Below are 15,113 nucleotides of genomic sequence, written 5' to 3'. Positions count from 1 at the left end.
TGTGAATACAAGACCTGAGTCACTTGAGCTGCTCTTGCCACACGCCCCCTCTCTCCTCCCCCTTCCCCAATTCTGAGGTCTGCTGCTCCCAGGTTTTTCTTTATGGCCTCCCCCCTTGCTCTTCAGCTCCAAATATGCACCTGAGTCCCCTGTGCGATGCACACCCATTGCCCAGCCCAGGCTGGGAGCTGCTGTGGGCATTGCAGAGGGTGGGCAGGGCCTGGATAGGGGGTGCGTCAGGGAGACACAGGGGAAGAGGAAGTGTCTTGGGCCCTGGGGAAGACTGCCTTGTCTCAGTAGGTGGGGGCAGTCATTTGTCGGCTTTCTGGACACACAGACGGAGACAGACAGGATGGATTTCCTCCGGCTACATCTCCCTGGGCTGCATCAGGCCTTGCGGGGAGCGCTGGTGAGAGGGGCAAAGAGATGTCAGAGAGTTTCACCCTGCTCCCTGGGGCCTCACCTTCCCTCCTCTCTTTGAGACTCTCCTCATACTCATGATCCCTTTCCCAGGATCAGGTAGCCTCCTAGCCGGATCGTTTCTGGATTTCAATCCCCCCCACCTCCATAGTCACATCCACCTACCCCAAATCTAGCCCCTTTCCTCTTCCTTCTGCAAATCCAGTTCTATTTCCCCTCCTAGAGCCCAGACCCCCTCTTCTGTGGCCTGAGTTCCTCTGAGCCAGGGTCCCAAGGGAGAGGGCTGGGCCTCCCTTTAATGCCTTTGTCCCCTCCCCCTTCCCTTCTAGGATTCCCTCAGCTCCTTTGTCTCCTACCTTATGGGAGATGAAGTCCCTACTGCAGACAGGAAGGAGGAGAGGGCAGCCGAGGAACTGGGGGAGGTGGCTGCGGGAAGGCAAGGGAAACCTGAAAAGAAGGAAGCCCAGGAGGCCCTGGAGGGCCTTGGAGGCAGCCAAAGCCAGGAGGATGGAGGGCTGAGAGGGCCCAGAGAAGCTGGAAGATGCCAGGAGGGAAGTTCAGCTACAGAACAGACCTGGGCTTGGGAAGAAGGCAGCTCCCACAGGTCTCAGGCAGAGAGGCAAGACACTGGGGTCCAGGAGGCAGCCAAGGCCGCCAGGTGCCAGGAGCCAAGGGCCCACTTAGAGGCCAGAAAGGAGTCCGAGGCAGGGTCTGAGGCTGGTCGAGACAACAGCAGCCAAGCCCAGGAGAGTCAAGGGCCCAGTGAGCAGGAAGTGAAGAGAGAGGAGACACTAAGAACCTGGGAACAGGAGGAGGAGGCGGAAGAGGTCAGGGAAAGAAAACCAGAGGTGGCCAGAAAGGCGGAGTCAGAGTGGACCTGGCACAGGGAGCCTGAGGGGGTGGTAGGTGCCAATGGGCAAAAGGTAGCAGGGGACAGCAGGGAGTCACTAGAACCGGTCAAGGAGGCAATTGCTGAGGAGATCCACGGGTCTGCAGCCAAACAGGCCGGGCAGGAAGAAGAGCTGATGGTGGTCCTAAGGGGTAGTGAAGGCCCAAGGGCACAGGAAGCACAGGAGTCGGGGACAGAATGTGAGGACAGGACAACCTCAGTCAGGGAGGAGGACTGGACAGCCTCAGGCAGGGAGGAGGATGGGACAACCTCAGGCAGGGAGGAGGATGGGACAACCTCAGGCAGGGAGGAGGACAGCACAGCCTTAGAAAGGGAGGAAGATGGGAAAACCTCAGGCAGGGAGGAGGACGGAACAGCCTCATGCAGGGAGGAGGATGGCCCAGCCTCAGACAGTGGGGAAGACAGGACAGCTTCAGGCAGGGAGGAGGATGGGACAAACTTAGGCAGGGAGGAAGACTGGACAGCCTCATGCAGGGAGGAGGATGGGACAGCCTCAGGCAGGGAGGAGGATGGCCCAGCCTCAGACAGTGAGGAGGACAGGACAGCTTCAGGCAGGGAGGAGGATGGGACAACCTCAGGCAGGGAGGAGGACTGGACAGCCTTATGCAGGGAGGAGGACTGGACAGCCTCAGGCAGGGAAGAGGATGGGACAGCCTCAGGCAGGGAGGAGGACAGGACAGCCTCAGGCAGGGAGGAGGACAGCACAGCTTTAGAAAGGGAGGAGGACTGGACAGCCTCAGGCAGGGAGGAGGACAGGACAGCCTCAGGCAGGGAGGAGGACAGGACAGCCTCAGGCAGGGAGGAGGATGGCCCAGCCTCAGACAGTGGGGAAGACAGGACCGCTTCAGGCAGGGAGGAAGACTGGACAGCCTCAGGCAGGGAGGAAGACTGGACAGCCTCAGGCAAGGAGGAGGACGGGACAGCCTCAGGCAGGGAGGAGGATGGGACAACCTCAGGCAGTGGGGAGGACAGAACAGCTTCAGGCAGGGAGGAGGACAGCACAGCTTTAGAAAGGGAGGAGGACTGGACAACCTCAGGCAGAGAGGAGGACGGGACAGCCTCAGGCAGGGAGGAGAATGGGACAGCCTCAGGTAGGGAGGAGGAGAATAGAACAGCCTCAGGCAGCGAGGAGGCTGGGATAACTTTAGGTAGGGTAGAGGCCAGGACAACCTCAGTTGGAAAAGAGGGTGACCTCTCAGAAGCCAGGATGACAGAATATGGGGAAGTCTCAGGAGAAAAGACCTCAGAGGGCACTCGGAAGACCTGGGCATTTGAGGAGGCCTCCAGGGGAGAGCAGGAGGAGGAGGTGGATGAGAATAGAGAGGCTGAGATGAGCTTTCCCCCCAGACAGACCCGGGTCCTGGGAACCGAGAGTGCAGAAGAGCCAGCTAAGGAGCAGAGAGCAGGGGCGGAGGCTGAAGAAGGCCAGGGCTCAGAGGAGGAGGTAAGGGAGGGCTTTGAGGTCCAGGAAGATCAGGGAGGGAAAGAGGCTGAGGGGAAGCAAACCTCAGCGATCAGGACTGTTCCAGCCCGTCTGGAGGAGGAGGTGGCGGCAGAAAAGGCCAAAGAGGAGGAAGAGGGTTGCCGGGTCTCAGAGGCTGAGTTGCCCAAGGACAACTTGGCAAATGAGCCTGAAGAGGATGCTGACCTCGAAGTGACCCCAGAGGCCAGCAGTCCTGAGAAGGAGTCCAGCCAGGAGAGGAGTGATGGGGAGGCTCAGACAGGTGGAGAAGCACAGGGGTGTAGTGGGGCGGGGTGGGGTGACCTTGAGCATGAAGTCACGGAAGGCCGGGAACCTGAGCTGGTGGCAGGCTCCCAGACCCTGGTGGAGCAGCCGGAGGAAGAGCTCTGGGGCGCTTTGGCCCTGAGCAAAGAGGAGACGGGAGGGAGCCCGGAGGAATATCCCAGGAACATGGGAGGCCTGGTTGGGGCAGAGGCCTGGGAGAACCAGAGAAGGGATGTAGAAAGAGGGGATACCGGGGAGGAAAAAGCAGATGCAGAAGAGGGGGAGGTTGCAGGAGGCCAGGCACTGGAGGAGGCCGAGGGAGGCCAAGAGTCTACGTTCCCAGATGTCCCGGAGGCAGACGGGAGGTGGAAGAAAGCCCAAGAAATAGGAGCAGAGGAGGGAGAGACCCTTGGAACAGAGAGCCAGGAGCTGGGTGGAAGACATGGGGCAGACGCAGGGACAGGTCAGTCCCTGGGAGAGTCAGATGGCGGAGAAACCAAGGATGAGGAGGTGGAGGCCGCGGTGCCCTGGGGGGCAGACCCAACACCCAGCGGAGATGGGAGGCTAGAGGAGGCCACTCTGAGCCTCCAGGACAGCGAGGACCCAGGGGCCAGTTCTTTGGCAGCTGAGATAGCAAGGGATGATGTAGCTCTGGACGGAAGGGCAGCTGGGGTGGAGGGAGGGCCCGCAAGAGAGGCTGGGGAAGCCTGGGGCTCAGAAGGGAGGCAGGAGGCTCGGGGAGGAGTGGAGCTGATGGAAGTTACATGGGGAGAAAACCGAGGCTGGCTGGGATTTGGCTCAGAGGGCTCAGCAGACGAGGAGGCGGCTGGCAGAGGGGCCCAGGCAGAGGCTTTGGAGGCCAGAGAGGGCGAGCCCAGGGGAGAGTGGGTGGAGGTCAGGGAGCCTGCAGTGGAGGGAGGAAGCTGTGGGATGGATGGCTTTACCTCGGGCTCCCAGGTGGTGAGGGCAGAGGGGACCAAGGCCACAAGGGAAGCCGAGGGGCTCCCGGAAGGACAGACGCTGTTGAAAGAAGAGGCTGTGGGATGGCAAATGAAGGAGCAGGGGCAAGACAGTGAGGGGCGATGTGGGGACCACCGACCCGAGGAAAAGGCAGGAAGACCTCTTGATGTGGAGAATGCTGAGGAGACTGAAGACCGGAGAGCAGAGGCCGAGGATATTGTTCCAGAAGGCCTGGAGGACGTCCAGGGCCAGGAGGACCAGTCAACAAGCCAGGAGCCTGCAGAGGCTGAGCTTGGGCCCCACAGGGAGACGGGGGAGACGGCAGGAAGTGCTGGAGGGGGTGCTTGCGGCCTCTGGAGTGAGGTGAGAGCTCCAGCTGGGGTCCGGGGCTGGATAGAGCAGAATCTCGAATCTGGCCCTGTGGTACCCTGTGCCCCTTTCCCCACAGGCCCTGCTCCCTGGGGCTCTCCTGGACATCTCTGCCCCCCGGAGCCGGGTCCTCCTGTCTCGCAACTCCTCGCTGCGCCGCTCCCGGCCCTCTTTCCGACGGACCCGTGCGCCTGAGCGGCAAGAGGTGCCTCCCAGCCCCCCACCAGAGGAACAGCTGTCAGCCCCGGAGCAGAGACTTCTCCAAGCAGAGGAGCCCCCAGAACCCAGACCCCCAAAACCCGAAGGGACCCCACTGCCAGCCAGGAGAAGGCCCCTGGGACGTGGGTAAGCCCAGGGGGTGAGGTGGCTGGGCTGGAGTGTGGAGGAGGCTGTGGCCACCTGGAGGCCAGCTCCCATCACCTGTCTCCCATCTGCAGGTTTGGCCTTGCACACATGGGTATGATGCAGGAATTGCAAGCCCGCCTGGGCCAGCCAAAGCCGCAGTGAGGGGCCCCTGAGCCCCCCGGGAGCCTGGCCCCGAGTGAGGGTCAGAAGGACCGCGGAACCCTGCGTCACCTCTCTCCATCTGCCACTCTGGACATGCCCTTTCTGCCTCTGGGCCTCAGCTTTTCGGTGTGTTATTCATGGAACAGACAGAACCAGACGCCCGTGAGAACCATGAACTTGAGGAGCGTGACTCGGTGATGAGGCCCACGGACTTCCTGGCCCGCCAGGACCACCTCTCATGGCAGGTGCCGAGCACCTCTCCCATCTGTCTTGGCTGTCTGGAGGACGGAGGGGACGGGACGACTCTCCCCGCAGCCTTCCCTCCCTGATTGCTCCCGGTCCCCACCGGGGGCCTTCGGGGGAGCTGTGGAACAGTCACGCCAACCCTGGGGGTGGGAACTGGCCCAGAAGAAGGAGGTCAGTGGCGCCTATGAGCTCCATTTGCAACGGGAAACAGAGGGGCACCAGAGGCCTTGAGCTTTCAAAAATCTCGCAACTCTGCTAGTTACCTGGAAACCACCAGCCCAGCAAGCCAGAATAGGGGAAGGAGCCCCCAGAATTTAGGAGCAGAAAGAGGCCCAGGGTGGCCAGAGGCTACTGACTCCTGTCCTTCAGGGGTCAGGTACCCCTTCTTTGAAAAGAAGAGGCCAGGGGAGGATAAGAGTGCTTTATTGGGCACCCCGCATGGTGGCCTGACCCAAGGACAGCAAGCAGGCTCTGAAACAATAAATAAACCATCATTTCCCTAAACAATAAATAAATATCCAAGAAATAAATATCTGCTAGGGACCGGAGGGGCCTTAAGTTATTGGGGAGGGGTTGGGGCGGGAAGCCGGTGGAGTCCTGCCTCGTTTAAGGCCCATGAGCCGGAAGCTGTCCCGTTGCCCGGACTCCAGTCCTTAGGTCCTGAAGGGTGAAGGGAAGGGGCTGAGAAGTCACCCTATCAGGGCCGGGAGTCGGACGCCGAGCATCCCAAAGCTGGGGCTGTGTGTCCGGCATGGGAGAGCAAGACCAAGTCCCTCACGGCCCGAGCCAAGACAAGCTCCAAGGAGTGCAGCAGCTGGTAAGTGTAGAGGAGTTGGGCCCATGACGGCTGCGCTGACACCTGCGAGGGACTCCCTGGAGCCCGTTCGAGCCGCCCCTTCTGCTCCTCACTCTCCTCCTCCTCGGGGAGCTTGAGTCCTGCTGCCAGCATCTGCGGGGAGATGCCCACGGGTCAGACAACAGCCCAGTTGCACCCGGGAGCGCATCCCTGTTCCTTTATGTGCCCGCTGGTACAGAATGATATCAGAGACCACAAGGGGCATGATATCCCCTGACAGCCCCTCCTTTAGAGCTGCCATTATGTCACCATCTCCTGCATCCTGCCTGATTTTTTTTGGTTCAGGAAAATGGAAGTCAGGGGCGCCTGGTGGCTCAGTGGGTTAAAGCCTCTGCCTTTGGCTCAGGTCATGATCCCAGGGTCCTGGGATCGAGCCCTGCATCAGGCTCTCTGCTCAGCGGGGAGCCTGCTTCCTCCTCTCTCTCTGCCTGCCTCTCTGCCTACTTGTGATCTCTGTCTGTCAAATAAATAAATAAAATCTTAAAAAAAAAAGAAAATGGAAGTCATAGAGCAAGTTGCTGCTGCTGCTCATGGAGATGCCACATTCATCCGGGATTGCCCTGGGCACTTGGGATTCCAGAAGTTCTTCTCTTAAGGGTCATCTTAGGATTGGAAATGGGCAGAGAGGTGGGATAGCTAGCTTTTAGGCTGCTTGCATTTTCTATTTTCCTTTTATTTTTAAGATTTTATTTATTTCTCAGAGGGAGAGAGAGAGCACAAGCAGGGGGAGCAGTGGGCTCCCCGCTGAGCAGACAGCCTGATGCGGGGCTCAATCACAGGACCCTGGGACCATGACCTGAGCCGACGGCAGATGCTTCACCGACTGAGCCACCCAGGAGACCCTATTTTCCTTTTGTTAAAAGGAAAATGCCAGTTTCCCTTGGGAATGTTCAGGAAGGCCTGGTGATGTGAGAGGCTGAGGGAGAAGGGAGCCAGGTTGGTTGCACAGCCTGCTGATGCCAACAGCCGTTCTGGGAGCTTCAGGGCTGTTCAGACCAAGACCCCAAGAGAGGGCAGAGATTCAGGGGACAGAGCAAGCTCCCCGCCCAAAAGAGGGTCTAGAGCATCTCCCTCCACACTTACGCAAACCTGTGTTTTTAAAAGGGAGGCAAAGACCTTCAATTTTTTGGTGTTGGTCTCTGGGTGTTGAGGAGGTGGGGTGGTAGGGGGGGAACATGCTACCTGGAAGCGTAGATGCCGCTGCAGATCCCGGAGATCCAGCCTCATGGTCCACAGCTGCATCTTCTCGGAGCTGGTCCAGCCCCCCTGGCTCCCCAGGCCTCCCAAGAGGACATGGAAGGGGTGAAGCATCTTGGAGAGGAAGCAGAGCCGGTCTGGGTCCTGTGGGAAGAAGGGAAGGGGTCAGACAAGCCTCACAGGCTGAGGATCAAACCCAACCTCATCTCCACCATCCTGTCACTCTCTGTCCGCAGCCCCACTCTGACCCCTTCTTTGCCATCCCCTTTCCCCATCCATCCCCTCACTTGTGTTTTTATCTTGTCTCTAGCCTCCTTCCAACCCTAGCCCCACTCCTCGTCCCAAACCTATCTCTCCTCTGTATGTACAACCTCATTCTCACACCACTCCTTTATTCCAGCTGAATCTTTATTTCCAATGACATACTCAGCCTCATCCAGATCTGATTCCTCCCCAAATCCATTTTCTGTTCGATCCCCGACTTCCATCTCCATCCACCCGGCCCAGCCTTACTGCCAGCTCTCCTGCCCCAATCCACCATCCACCAACTCACAGAGAGGCTGTGCCAGGCCTGGAAGGTCAGGGAGACATTGGGGAGCTGATCCCCCAGGGGCAGGAGGTCCAGGCTCACTCCTGGCAGGTGGGATTCAGCCTGTGGGGCAAGGTCTGTTAGTGAGGGCCAGAGAGAGTGGGGATTTGCCCACCCTCAAAATCGGTTGCATTAGGGAGACTCACAAAGTGGTGGGCCTGGGTCCGAACCTCGGAGAGCAGCTTCCTGGCGAGCTGCAGGCTGACCTTAAACTCCTTCCGCAACTCCTGCAGGCTCAGGGGGGACCTCCCTGGCGGTCTCGGGAATCCCCAGACACCAGCTCGAGCCAGGAGCAAGGAGAGCAGCAAAAGACCGAGCCCTGGAGAGAGGGGGAGATGGTTCTTTGAGAAGAACTCATGTGCCCTTTCTAGCCTGCGCTCTAGGCAAGCCCTGTGCACCATCTCGCTGACCCCGCACAGCCATCAATAAGATGGGAGCTTCTGAGGATACCATATGGCATCTCTGTGTGTATGGAAAGAAGTTACCCCTTGTCCAAGGCAGACACAACCTTGCACAGAGTACCCACCTTTGCAAGCAGATGTCAGGCTGGATCTTGATCCCTACTAACTCCCTTGGCTAAATGTCTTTTTCAGTGAACAACTTGCTCAACTGTATGCGGTACCCTGGGGCTATCATATTATTATATTTTGCAGATGAGGAAAATGAGGCTCAGTGAAGTTGACCAGCCCAAGTTCAAATAGCTAGAGGGTGAGGGAACCAGGACTGGATTCCAGATCTGCCCAAACGCAGAGCCTGGGTGCTTCCCCCAGGGAACTTAGAGGAGGCAGCCACCTCCCCTGCAATGGGCATGCTGTGTTCTGCCAGAGGATTCCTTGAGCTTAGCCAGGCAGCTCTGATGGCCTGAACTAGAGCCCCAGGGGTGGGCGGGCAGTGCTGGAGGCTCCATCCCAGGGAGTCAGAAGGATGGCTTGGTCCAGCCACCACCAAGGCAGGTGGGTCACTCTGCAGTGTTGGAAGAACAGGGGGTGCCAGGAAAAGGAGGAGAGCCCAGAATGGGAGGCAGAACCTCTATTTCTCATCCAGGTTCTTCCCTTGAGCAAGTCATCTATCTCTATGTCTCAGGTTCCCATCTATAAAATGGGGGAGTGAGACCAGCTGATTTCTGAAAGTACTTCCTGCTCTATGTTTCCTGGAAAGAAGAGTGGTGGGGGGGCCCTAGGGTGGGAGCCATGGGAAGAAGGCAGTGTTTGGCGGTTTCTCCATCAGGGAGAGGAAATCTAGCAATCACTGGAGTTACACAATTCTCGAAACACAAACCAAAACTAGGCTGTAAGTCTAAGTCTGTTCCTGCTCACCCTCCTCTCCATGCCTCTCCCCTGTCCGATCTTGATCCCTAACCCCTGGGCTCCGCTCCCCGAATTGTCCTATAAATAAAGACCAAGGGGAGTTTCTGGGTGCTTCCATTCACCAATGTACTTCCAGAGGTGGGGGGCAGTGCCTGAGACCCCCATGTTCAGGATCCCCTGGCTTAGGGACCCCTCTGTTATCCCAGAGACTTCTGATGGCGTGGGGTTCCTCTTAGCTCTATTTTGAGGGAAAGTGCGTGCCCCCAGGCTCTGGTGGCTATTGCCCACCCAGCACTGAGCTGTGCCATTTCCTACTGACCCTCTGCATCCTGTCTGAGCTCTGGAGCCCTTTCCCATGGCTTCTCCCTACCCTCTGTACCCAGTCCTGGGTCCTTGGCCTTGGCTCTATTCCCATCCTCTAGCCCTTGGTCCTTACCATGGCCCTACTATCTGCTCCTCTTCCTGTGGTTCTGGTTCCAGGCTCTGACTCCTTGAGTCACCCACAGAGGATCAGATCTTCCAAGCTACAGACCCTTGACCCACTTAGGCTGCTGACTCCTTGGCCTCAGCCCCACACTCCAGCCAACTCCTCCTGCTGTTCCTTCTCTATCAGCCCCAGTTGTCAGCCAAACTGTCTTGTCCCTGCTCATTCACTCAAACCAAACTCTTCATTTACATGCTTGGTCCTGGTCATCGTCAAACTGCCTGCCCACCTCTTTCTCATCCTGTCCTCTGGCTAGCCCTGGCCGACCAATCACCCCTCTGTCTCTGCTCCACCCTGCATTCATGCCAGACTCATTCCCATTCTCCAGTCGACCGTATCCTGTATTCTTAGTCTTGGCCAAGTAGCTGCCCCCATCCATACCCTTCAAGCCCTCCCACCCCCTGCCCAGTGTCAGCCAGGCTTGCCCACCCTCCACCCCCAGCCCTGGCCTCAGACTCACGCCAGCCAAGGTCGCCTGCCATCTGGCCCATAGCGGGGCCCAGCCTGTGTGGCCAGCCATCTCCCGGGCAGGGGTCTTATACTGGGGGCTGCGCCGGTTTCACTTTCCGTCCTGCTTGTACTTTCGGCTTTGCGCTCAGTCTTCTCTCCTCACCACCCCTTGCTGAAATGGGGAAATGTCATTTCCCTTCCCAGAGGGGGCGGGATATGCAGAGGGGGGTGGCGGGAAGCTGGGGTTTCGGTCAAGCCAAGCTCCAGACCCCCTGCTGAGCTTCCAGGACTGGCCCTACACTCATGTCCCCTCTCCTGGGTGAGTTCTAGGGACCAGTAGGTCCCGGAGACTCAAACCATTCTGTTTCACTGCTCTGTCATTATCATCCTATTTCCATCACCAGCTCCCTATCCTGTAGAAGACAGATGGCCAGGTAAGGGGATTGCCCATCAGAGAAGACTTGGGGGTTTGAGTCATCCCACTCCTTTCTGGTTTACCAGATGGCTGAGGGAGGGACTGTGAAGGAAGTGGGGAGCTCCTTGTGGAGCTGGGATAGGGTTTGATGTGGAGCAGTGGGGTCCCAGGCTGGGCAAGATCAAATCTCGGTCTACGGCCAAGGTCAGGGCAGAGGAGAATGTCTCCCTTCAGAGCCAACAGCTCGGTCTTTGATCAGAGTAAGATCTAAGATTAGCACTCAGTCTATAACTAGGATCAGGACTTGGTCTAGAGCTGGACTTGGTCTAGAGCTTTGTCTGGGGTCAACATCCCGCCTCTGTCGACACTTGGCGTCAGAGCTATCAATGACCTGGAGGGTCTGCTTGGGACTATTTGGGATGGGCTTCGAGCTCTTGTCCAGATTGGGTACAGAGCTTGGGCTGTGGTTCTGACAGAGCCCGTGACTCAGGTCAGTGCCCAGGCTTGGGCTAGGATAAGAACTCTGTTGATGTCTAGGGTCAGGGCTCACTAGGCTGGGGTTGTGTGAGGTCAGGATGGGGCTCAGTCAGGTCCCAGAATAATCCAGCTCTGTGTTTCTGCTCTGCGGATGGCTGTCAGGGCTGGTCTGTACCAACCACCAGTCTCCTTTCCAGCACAACTCCACCCTTAGCACCACCCTGGATTTTCCATCTTCAGGGACAAGATGGGGGTTTCTCGGTCTTCCCCAAGGCCCACTTTCCTTTTGGGATCATGTGGGGTTTCCCTGTTGGGTCCCTGCAGTGAGACAGAAACCAAGGGGGCTTTCCCTTTCTATGCTCTGCCTCCTCAGCCCTATATTGGCCCTGCCCAGTAGGGCCGCCTGGAACCAACCGCTTGGGAAGTACCAGTACATTTGGGGGAGCAATCCCAGACGGTTGCCTGGAGGAGAAGGAAAAGGAAGAGCGAGCAGCTGGCACCTCCCTAGCCCAAAATAGTTTCCTTTGCAGTGTCCCCTAGTGGTGACAGCTCCATGCCCTTGAGGCTCCCCACTTGGGGGCGGGGCGGGGGGGCAAACATCCTGAGACTGATTGTGAGGACAGACCCAGGTCTGGCTGTCCCCCAAGTCCTGCCATACGTCCTGGAGGCAAGCCAGCCCACTTACCCTCTGACCACAGCCACTCCCCATCCTTTACCCAGAACTGCTCAGAACTGCTGTGCCTCTCAAACCTTGAATTCCATCTCCTGCTCTATCACCACAACCTCCCAATCCTCCCGACCTTCTCCGAGGGTTCCCCAAGGCCTTCTGTCTCTTGTTGATTCTCTGCACCTCCCTGTCTGGCTAAGGCTGATCCCTGCAGCCTCATCCCTGCCCGATGCCCTATTCTGTTCCAGCAACTGGAGATTTGTGCTTGAATACGATGCAACATCTCATACCAGCCTGCCTTTCCACAAGCTCTTCTCTTTGCCTAGAAAGCCCTCACTGTCTTCTCGGTAGACCCCCTTCTCACCCTACCCCTTGTCACAGGCTTCCTCCCCTGAATAGCTCATTCCTTCCTGCCATAAGTCCTGTCTGCAATGGATGTCATATATTTGTTTATCTTGCTTACTCTATCCTCATTCATACCACTCCGGCCATACTCTCTCCCTCATTGCTCCTAGAACATGCCAGGCATGCTGCTGCCTCAGGGCCTTTACACCTGCTGTCCCTTCTGCCCGGAACACTCTTTTGGTTATCTGCAAAGCCCACTCTCTTCTTATGATCCCTTCTCCAATGTCACCTTCTCAAACAGAGTCCTCACTGACCTGATTAAAAGACGCAATTCTGCCCTTGGCACTTTCTCTTTTCTTTTTTTCTAGAAAGAAATGTCACAATTTCCAACCATAACTGTGGATATATATATATTTTTTCCTTTTAGATCTATCAATTTCTCTCATGTGTTTTGATGCTGTATTGTTTAGGTAGAGACACAATTAAGATTGTTACGTCTTTTTGAAAAACTGTCCTTTTATCAGAGTGTGATGTCTCTCTCTTTTTACCCACGATAATATTGCATTTTTTTTCCCTGAAGATTACTCTGTCTGAAATCAATTCGGTGAGTCCTGCTCTTATTGATTAGTGTTTACATGGTTTATCTTTTTTTTTTAACATACTTTCATTTTTAACCTATGTTTTTAATTTGCAGTGGGTTTTGTTAAAACAAAATTCCAGATTACTATTTTTGTCAGTTTAGATGGTATTTATCAGTGTCTGCCGTAAGTAAATAAATATTCTGTTTTCTAACTGAAGATATCTATCCTGTTCCGAATGTGAGGTCAGTTGCTTGCCTTGTCACCTCAGTTCCTTGATGAGTTCAGGAAAGATCATTAATTTGTACTTTGTCCTACTTCGTTTCTGGTTGTAAAAGGTAGGCTTTATACCTTTAAAGAGATTTTATAGATTTTATACCTTTAAAAAATGCACATTGCAGGGTGGGCACCTGAGTGGCTCAGTTGTTAAGCATTTGCCTTCGGCTCAGATCATGATCCCAGGGTCTTGGGATCGAGCCAAGCTTTGGGCTCCCTGCTCAGCGGGAAGCCTGCTTCTCTTTCTCCCACTCCCCTTGCTTCTCTTTCTCCCACTCCCCTTGCTTGTGTTCCCTCTCTCACTGTCTCTCTGTCAAAAAATAAATAAAAATCTTTTTTAAAAAATGCACATTAAGTGTGTTGTTTGTTCTTCTAGCTCTGTACTCCAGCATGTTAACTAGATGTGATAGTGAATATCTGTATTTTTTTCTTCATTTCAGCAACTAAGCTTTAAACTGCATTAAGTATTTTATTCTTAGCTTTTTATAGATTCCCTTCATTAGATTCCAGAAATCCCATGTAATCGTAGTTTGTGGACATTATCTTTAATATATGTTCACTTCATTGAAATTATTTGCTTGTATCTATTAAGTCCCCCCTGGCACTTTAAAAAATATATATATATTTTGTTTACCTATTTGACAGAGAGAGAGTGAGTAAGCACAAGCAGGGGGAGTGGCAGGCAGAGTGAGAGGGAGAAGCAAGGAGCCTGCTTCTTGGGGCTCCATCCCAGGACCCTGAGATCATCACCTGAGACGAAGGCAGATGCTTAACTGACAGCCACCCAGGCGTCCCTCCCCGCCCACTTTCTATCCCTTTCCCTGCACTATTTTTCTACATAACATTTAAAAACATCTAACACTTTCTCTCTCCCCTTTTTTGGTCTGTCTCCATGTGCTAGAGTCTGAGACCCACAAGGGTGGGCATTCGTGCCAGTTATGTGCACGGATGTCCCCAATAGCTACAACTGGTACTGACGATGTCAAGTGGGAAACTGGGCAGCTGGGTACGGTCCTTAGCCGACAATCTTAGCAGATCTTCACCAAGAAACCAGAGAGCCAAGGAGGGTGGCTCCAGCCTCTGTCCCCATACCTGGAGGATGGGGCTGGGCCCCTTTCTGTCTACCCGGGCCTCTGTTTCCAGATGTGGACCTTGGCAGGTGAGCTGAAGCTTGGGCTGGGCTCCCAGCAGGAAATGGAAGGGATGTGGTGAAGGCTGGGAAGGGCTGGAAAGGAAGCCAAGGGCGCCAAGCTCTGGACTCTAGTATGTAGGTAATACTTCTGGTGACCTCAGGTGAGTCACTGGCCAGCCCTGGACCTCAGGTTCCTCATTTAAAAGTAGTAACGGTTTTCAAATGCTGCTATTACGTAGGGAAATTAAAACCTAGATGATTTTAAAAAAGAGGAAAAAGAACCATCTACCAATTTTATGATCATTTTCTGAGTACCCCGTTATGGCTTGGACCCCGTGGGGCACTCCACGGGGTTGCATGGGAATCCTGAGCCTAGGAAGTAGAAGTTAGAAGCTTCAGATGTGACATCAGGATGGAATTAGGGAGGGGAAGTCTTCCTCAGGGCCACGCAACAGATCAGTGACAGAATGAAGACTGGAATTCAAGTCCCCTGCTTTCAGCTTGGGCTAGTGAGGGGAATCCCTGGGTCCTCTGATGTCAGCTCCAAGGCTTGGAACTAACCCCTCCATGAAACGAAGGTGCAGGCAGGAAGGCTGGGGGTAGGTGAGGCCAGGCTGGATCTGGGGTCACACCTCTGAGTCTCCCACTCATGGATGGTAGACCCACCCCAAGCCCTGAGTCACAGCACCTGCCCCCCATCCTGGGCACCCCAACCCACCCACACCCCGGGGGTCTACAGGATTCATTCCGCCTCGTGCATTCACCACGCCCCCTCCCCCAGACCTGGGGTGCTGCCTCTAAATGGGGAATCTCTTTTGGGATTACCTTGGGAGGGTCTGAGAGAAAGGCCTGGGCGGGGAGGGGCGGGCTAACTACTGATGAGATGTTTATTGCTGGGTGTTCTGTGTGTTAAGAGAGGAGAGGATGGGCTGCCTGCTTTGTGGGGGAAGGAAGAATTTGAAGCCCAGGAGGCAGGGCTGCAGAGGAAAAACACCAGCATGGAGATAGAAAGTCCCGGTTCGAGTCCCGGCCCTACTGGCCCTTCCCCAAGTGTATGTGCCCTCTCGAGAGAATGGCGCAGACATTCTGTGCTTCAGTTTCCTCATCCACAAGATGAGGCTCATCATCCCAACCCTGCCCAGCTCTCAGCTCAGACATGAAGGTGAACTTGGAACAGCATAGGGCCTCATGGGTCAGGGCCC

At 55.7% G+C, this 15,113-nt stretch overlaps 2 protein-coding genes across 3 annotated transcripts; one reads left to right on the top strand and one right to left on the bottom strand.

Moving 5' to 3' along the window:
- Positions 1-156: 156 nt before the first annotated feature.
- APOBR (apolipoprotein B receptor) lies at positions 157-4,989 on the top strand. Its single transcript, XM_032842645.1, has 7 exons — positions 157-409; positions 750-1,598; positions 1,809-1,881; positions 2,017-4,379; positions 4,465-4,730; positions 4,823-4,924; positions 4,955-4,989. The coding sequence occupies exons 1-6, from the start codon at positions 353-355 to the stop codon at positions 4,890-4,892; spliced, it is 3,678 nt and encodes a 1,225-aa protein (XP_032698536.1). The 5' UTR covers positions 157-352; the 3' UTR covers positions 4,893-4,924; positions 4,955-4,989.
- Positions 4,990-5,826: 837 nt separating this feature from the next.
- Positions 5,827-10,160, bottom strand: IL27 (interleukin 27). Of its 2 annotated transcripts, none has more exons than XM_032842686.1 (5): positions 10,032-10,160; positions 7,927-8,099; positions 7,745-7,843; positions 7,177-7,335; positions 5,827-6,087 (listed from the first exon to the last, which is right to left on the bottom strand). In XM_032842686.1, exons 1-5 carry the CDS (start codon positions 10,060-10,062, stop codon positions 5,836-5,838), a joined length of 714 nt encoding a protein of 237 aa, XP_032698577.1. In that variant the 5' UTR covers positions 10,063-10,160; the 3' UTR covers positions 5,827-5,835. The 2 variants fall into 2 exon arrangements, with proteins under 2 accessions (XP_032698577.1, XP_032698578.1); XM_032842687.1 differs by having other exon boundaries at positions 7,951-8,099.
- Positions 10,161-15,113: the final 4,953 nt, after the last annotated feature.

Source organism: Lontra canadensis, unplaced genomic scaffold (genome assembly GCF_010015895.1).
Source record: "Lontra canadensis isolate GAN:19392208 unplaced genomic scaffold, GSC_riverotter_1.0 scaffold132, whole genome shotgun sequence".
NCBI lineage: Eukaryota > Metazoa > Chordata > Mammalia > Carnivora > Mustelidae > Lontra > Lontra canadensis.
Note: the sequence above shows the minus strand (reverse complement) of the source record. Positions and strands in the feature narration are given on the sequence as shown.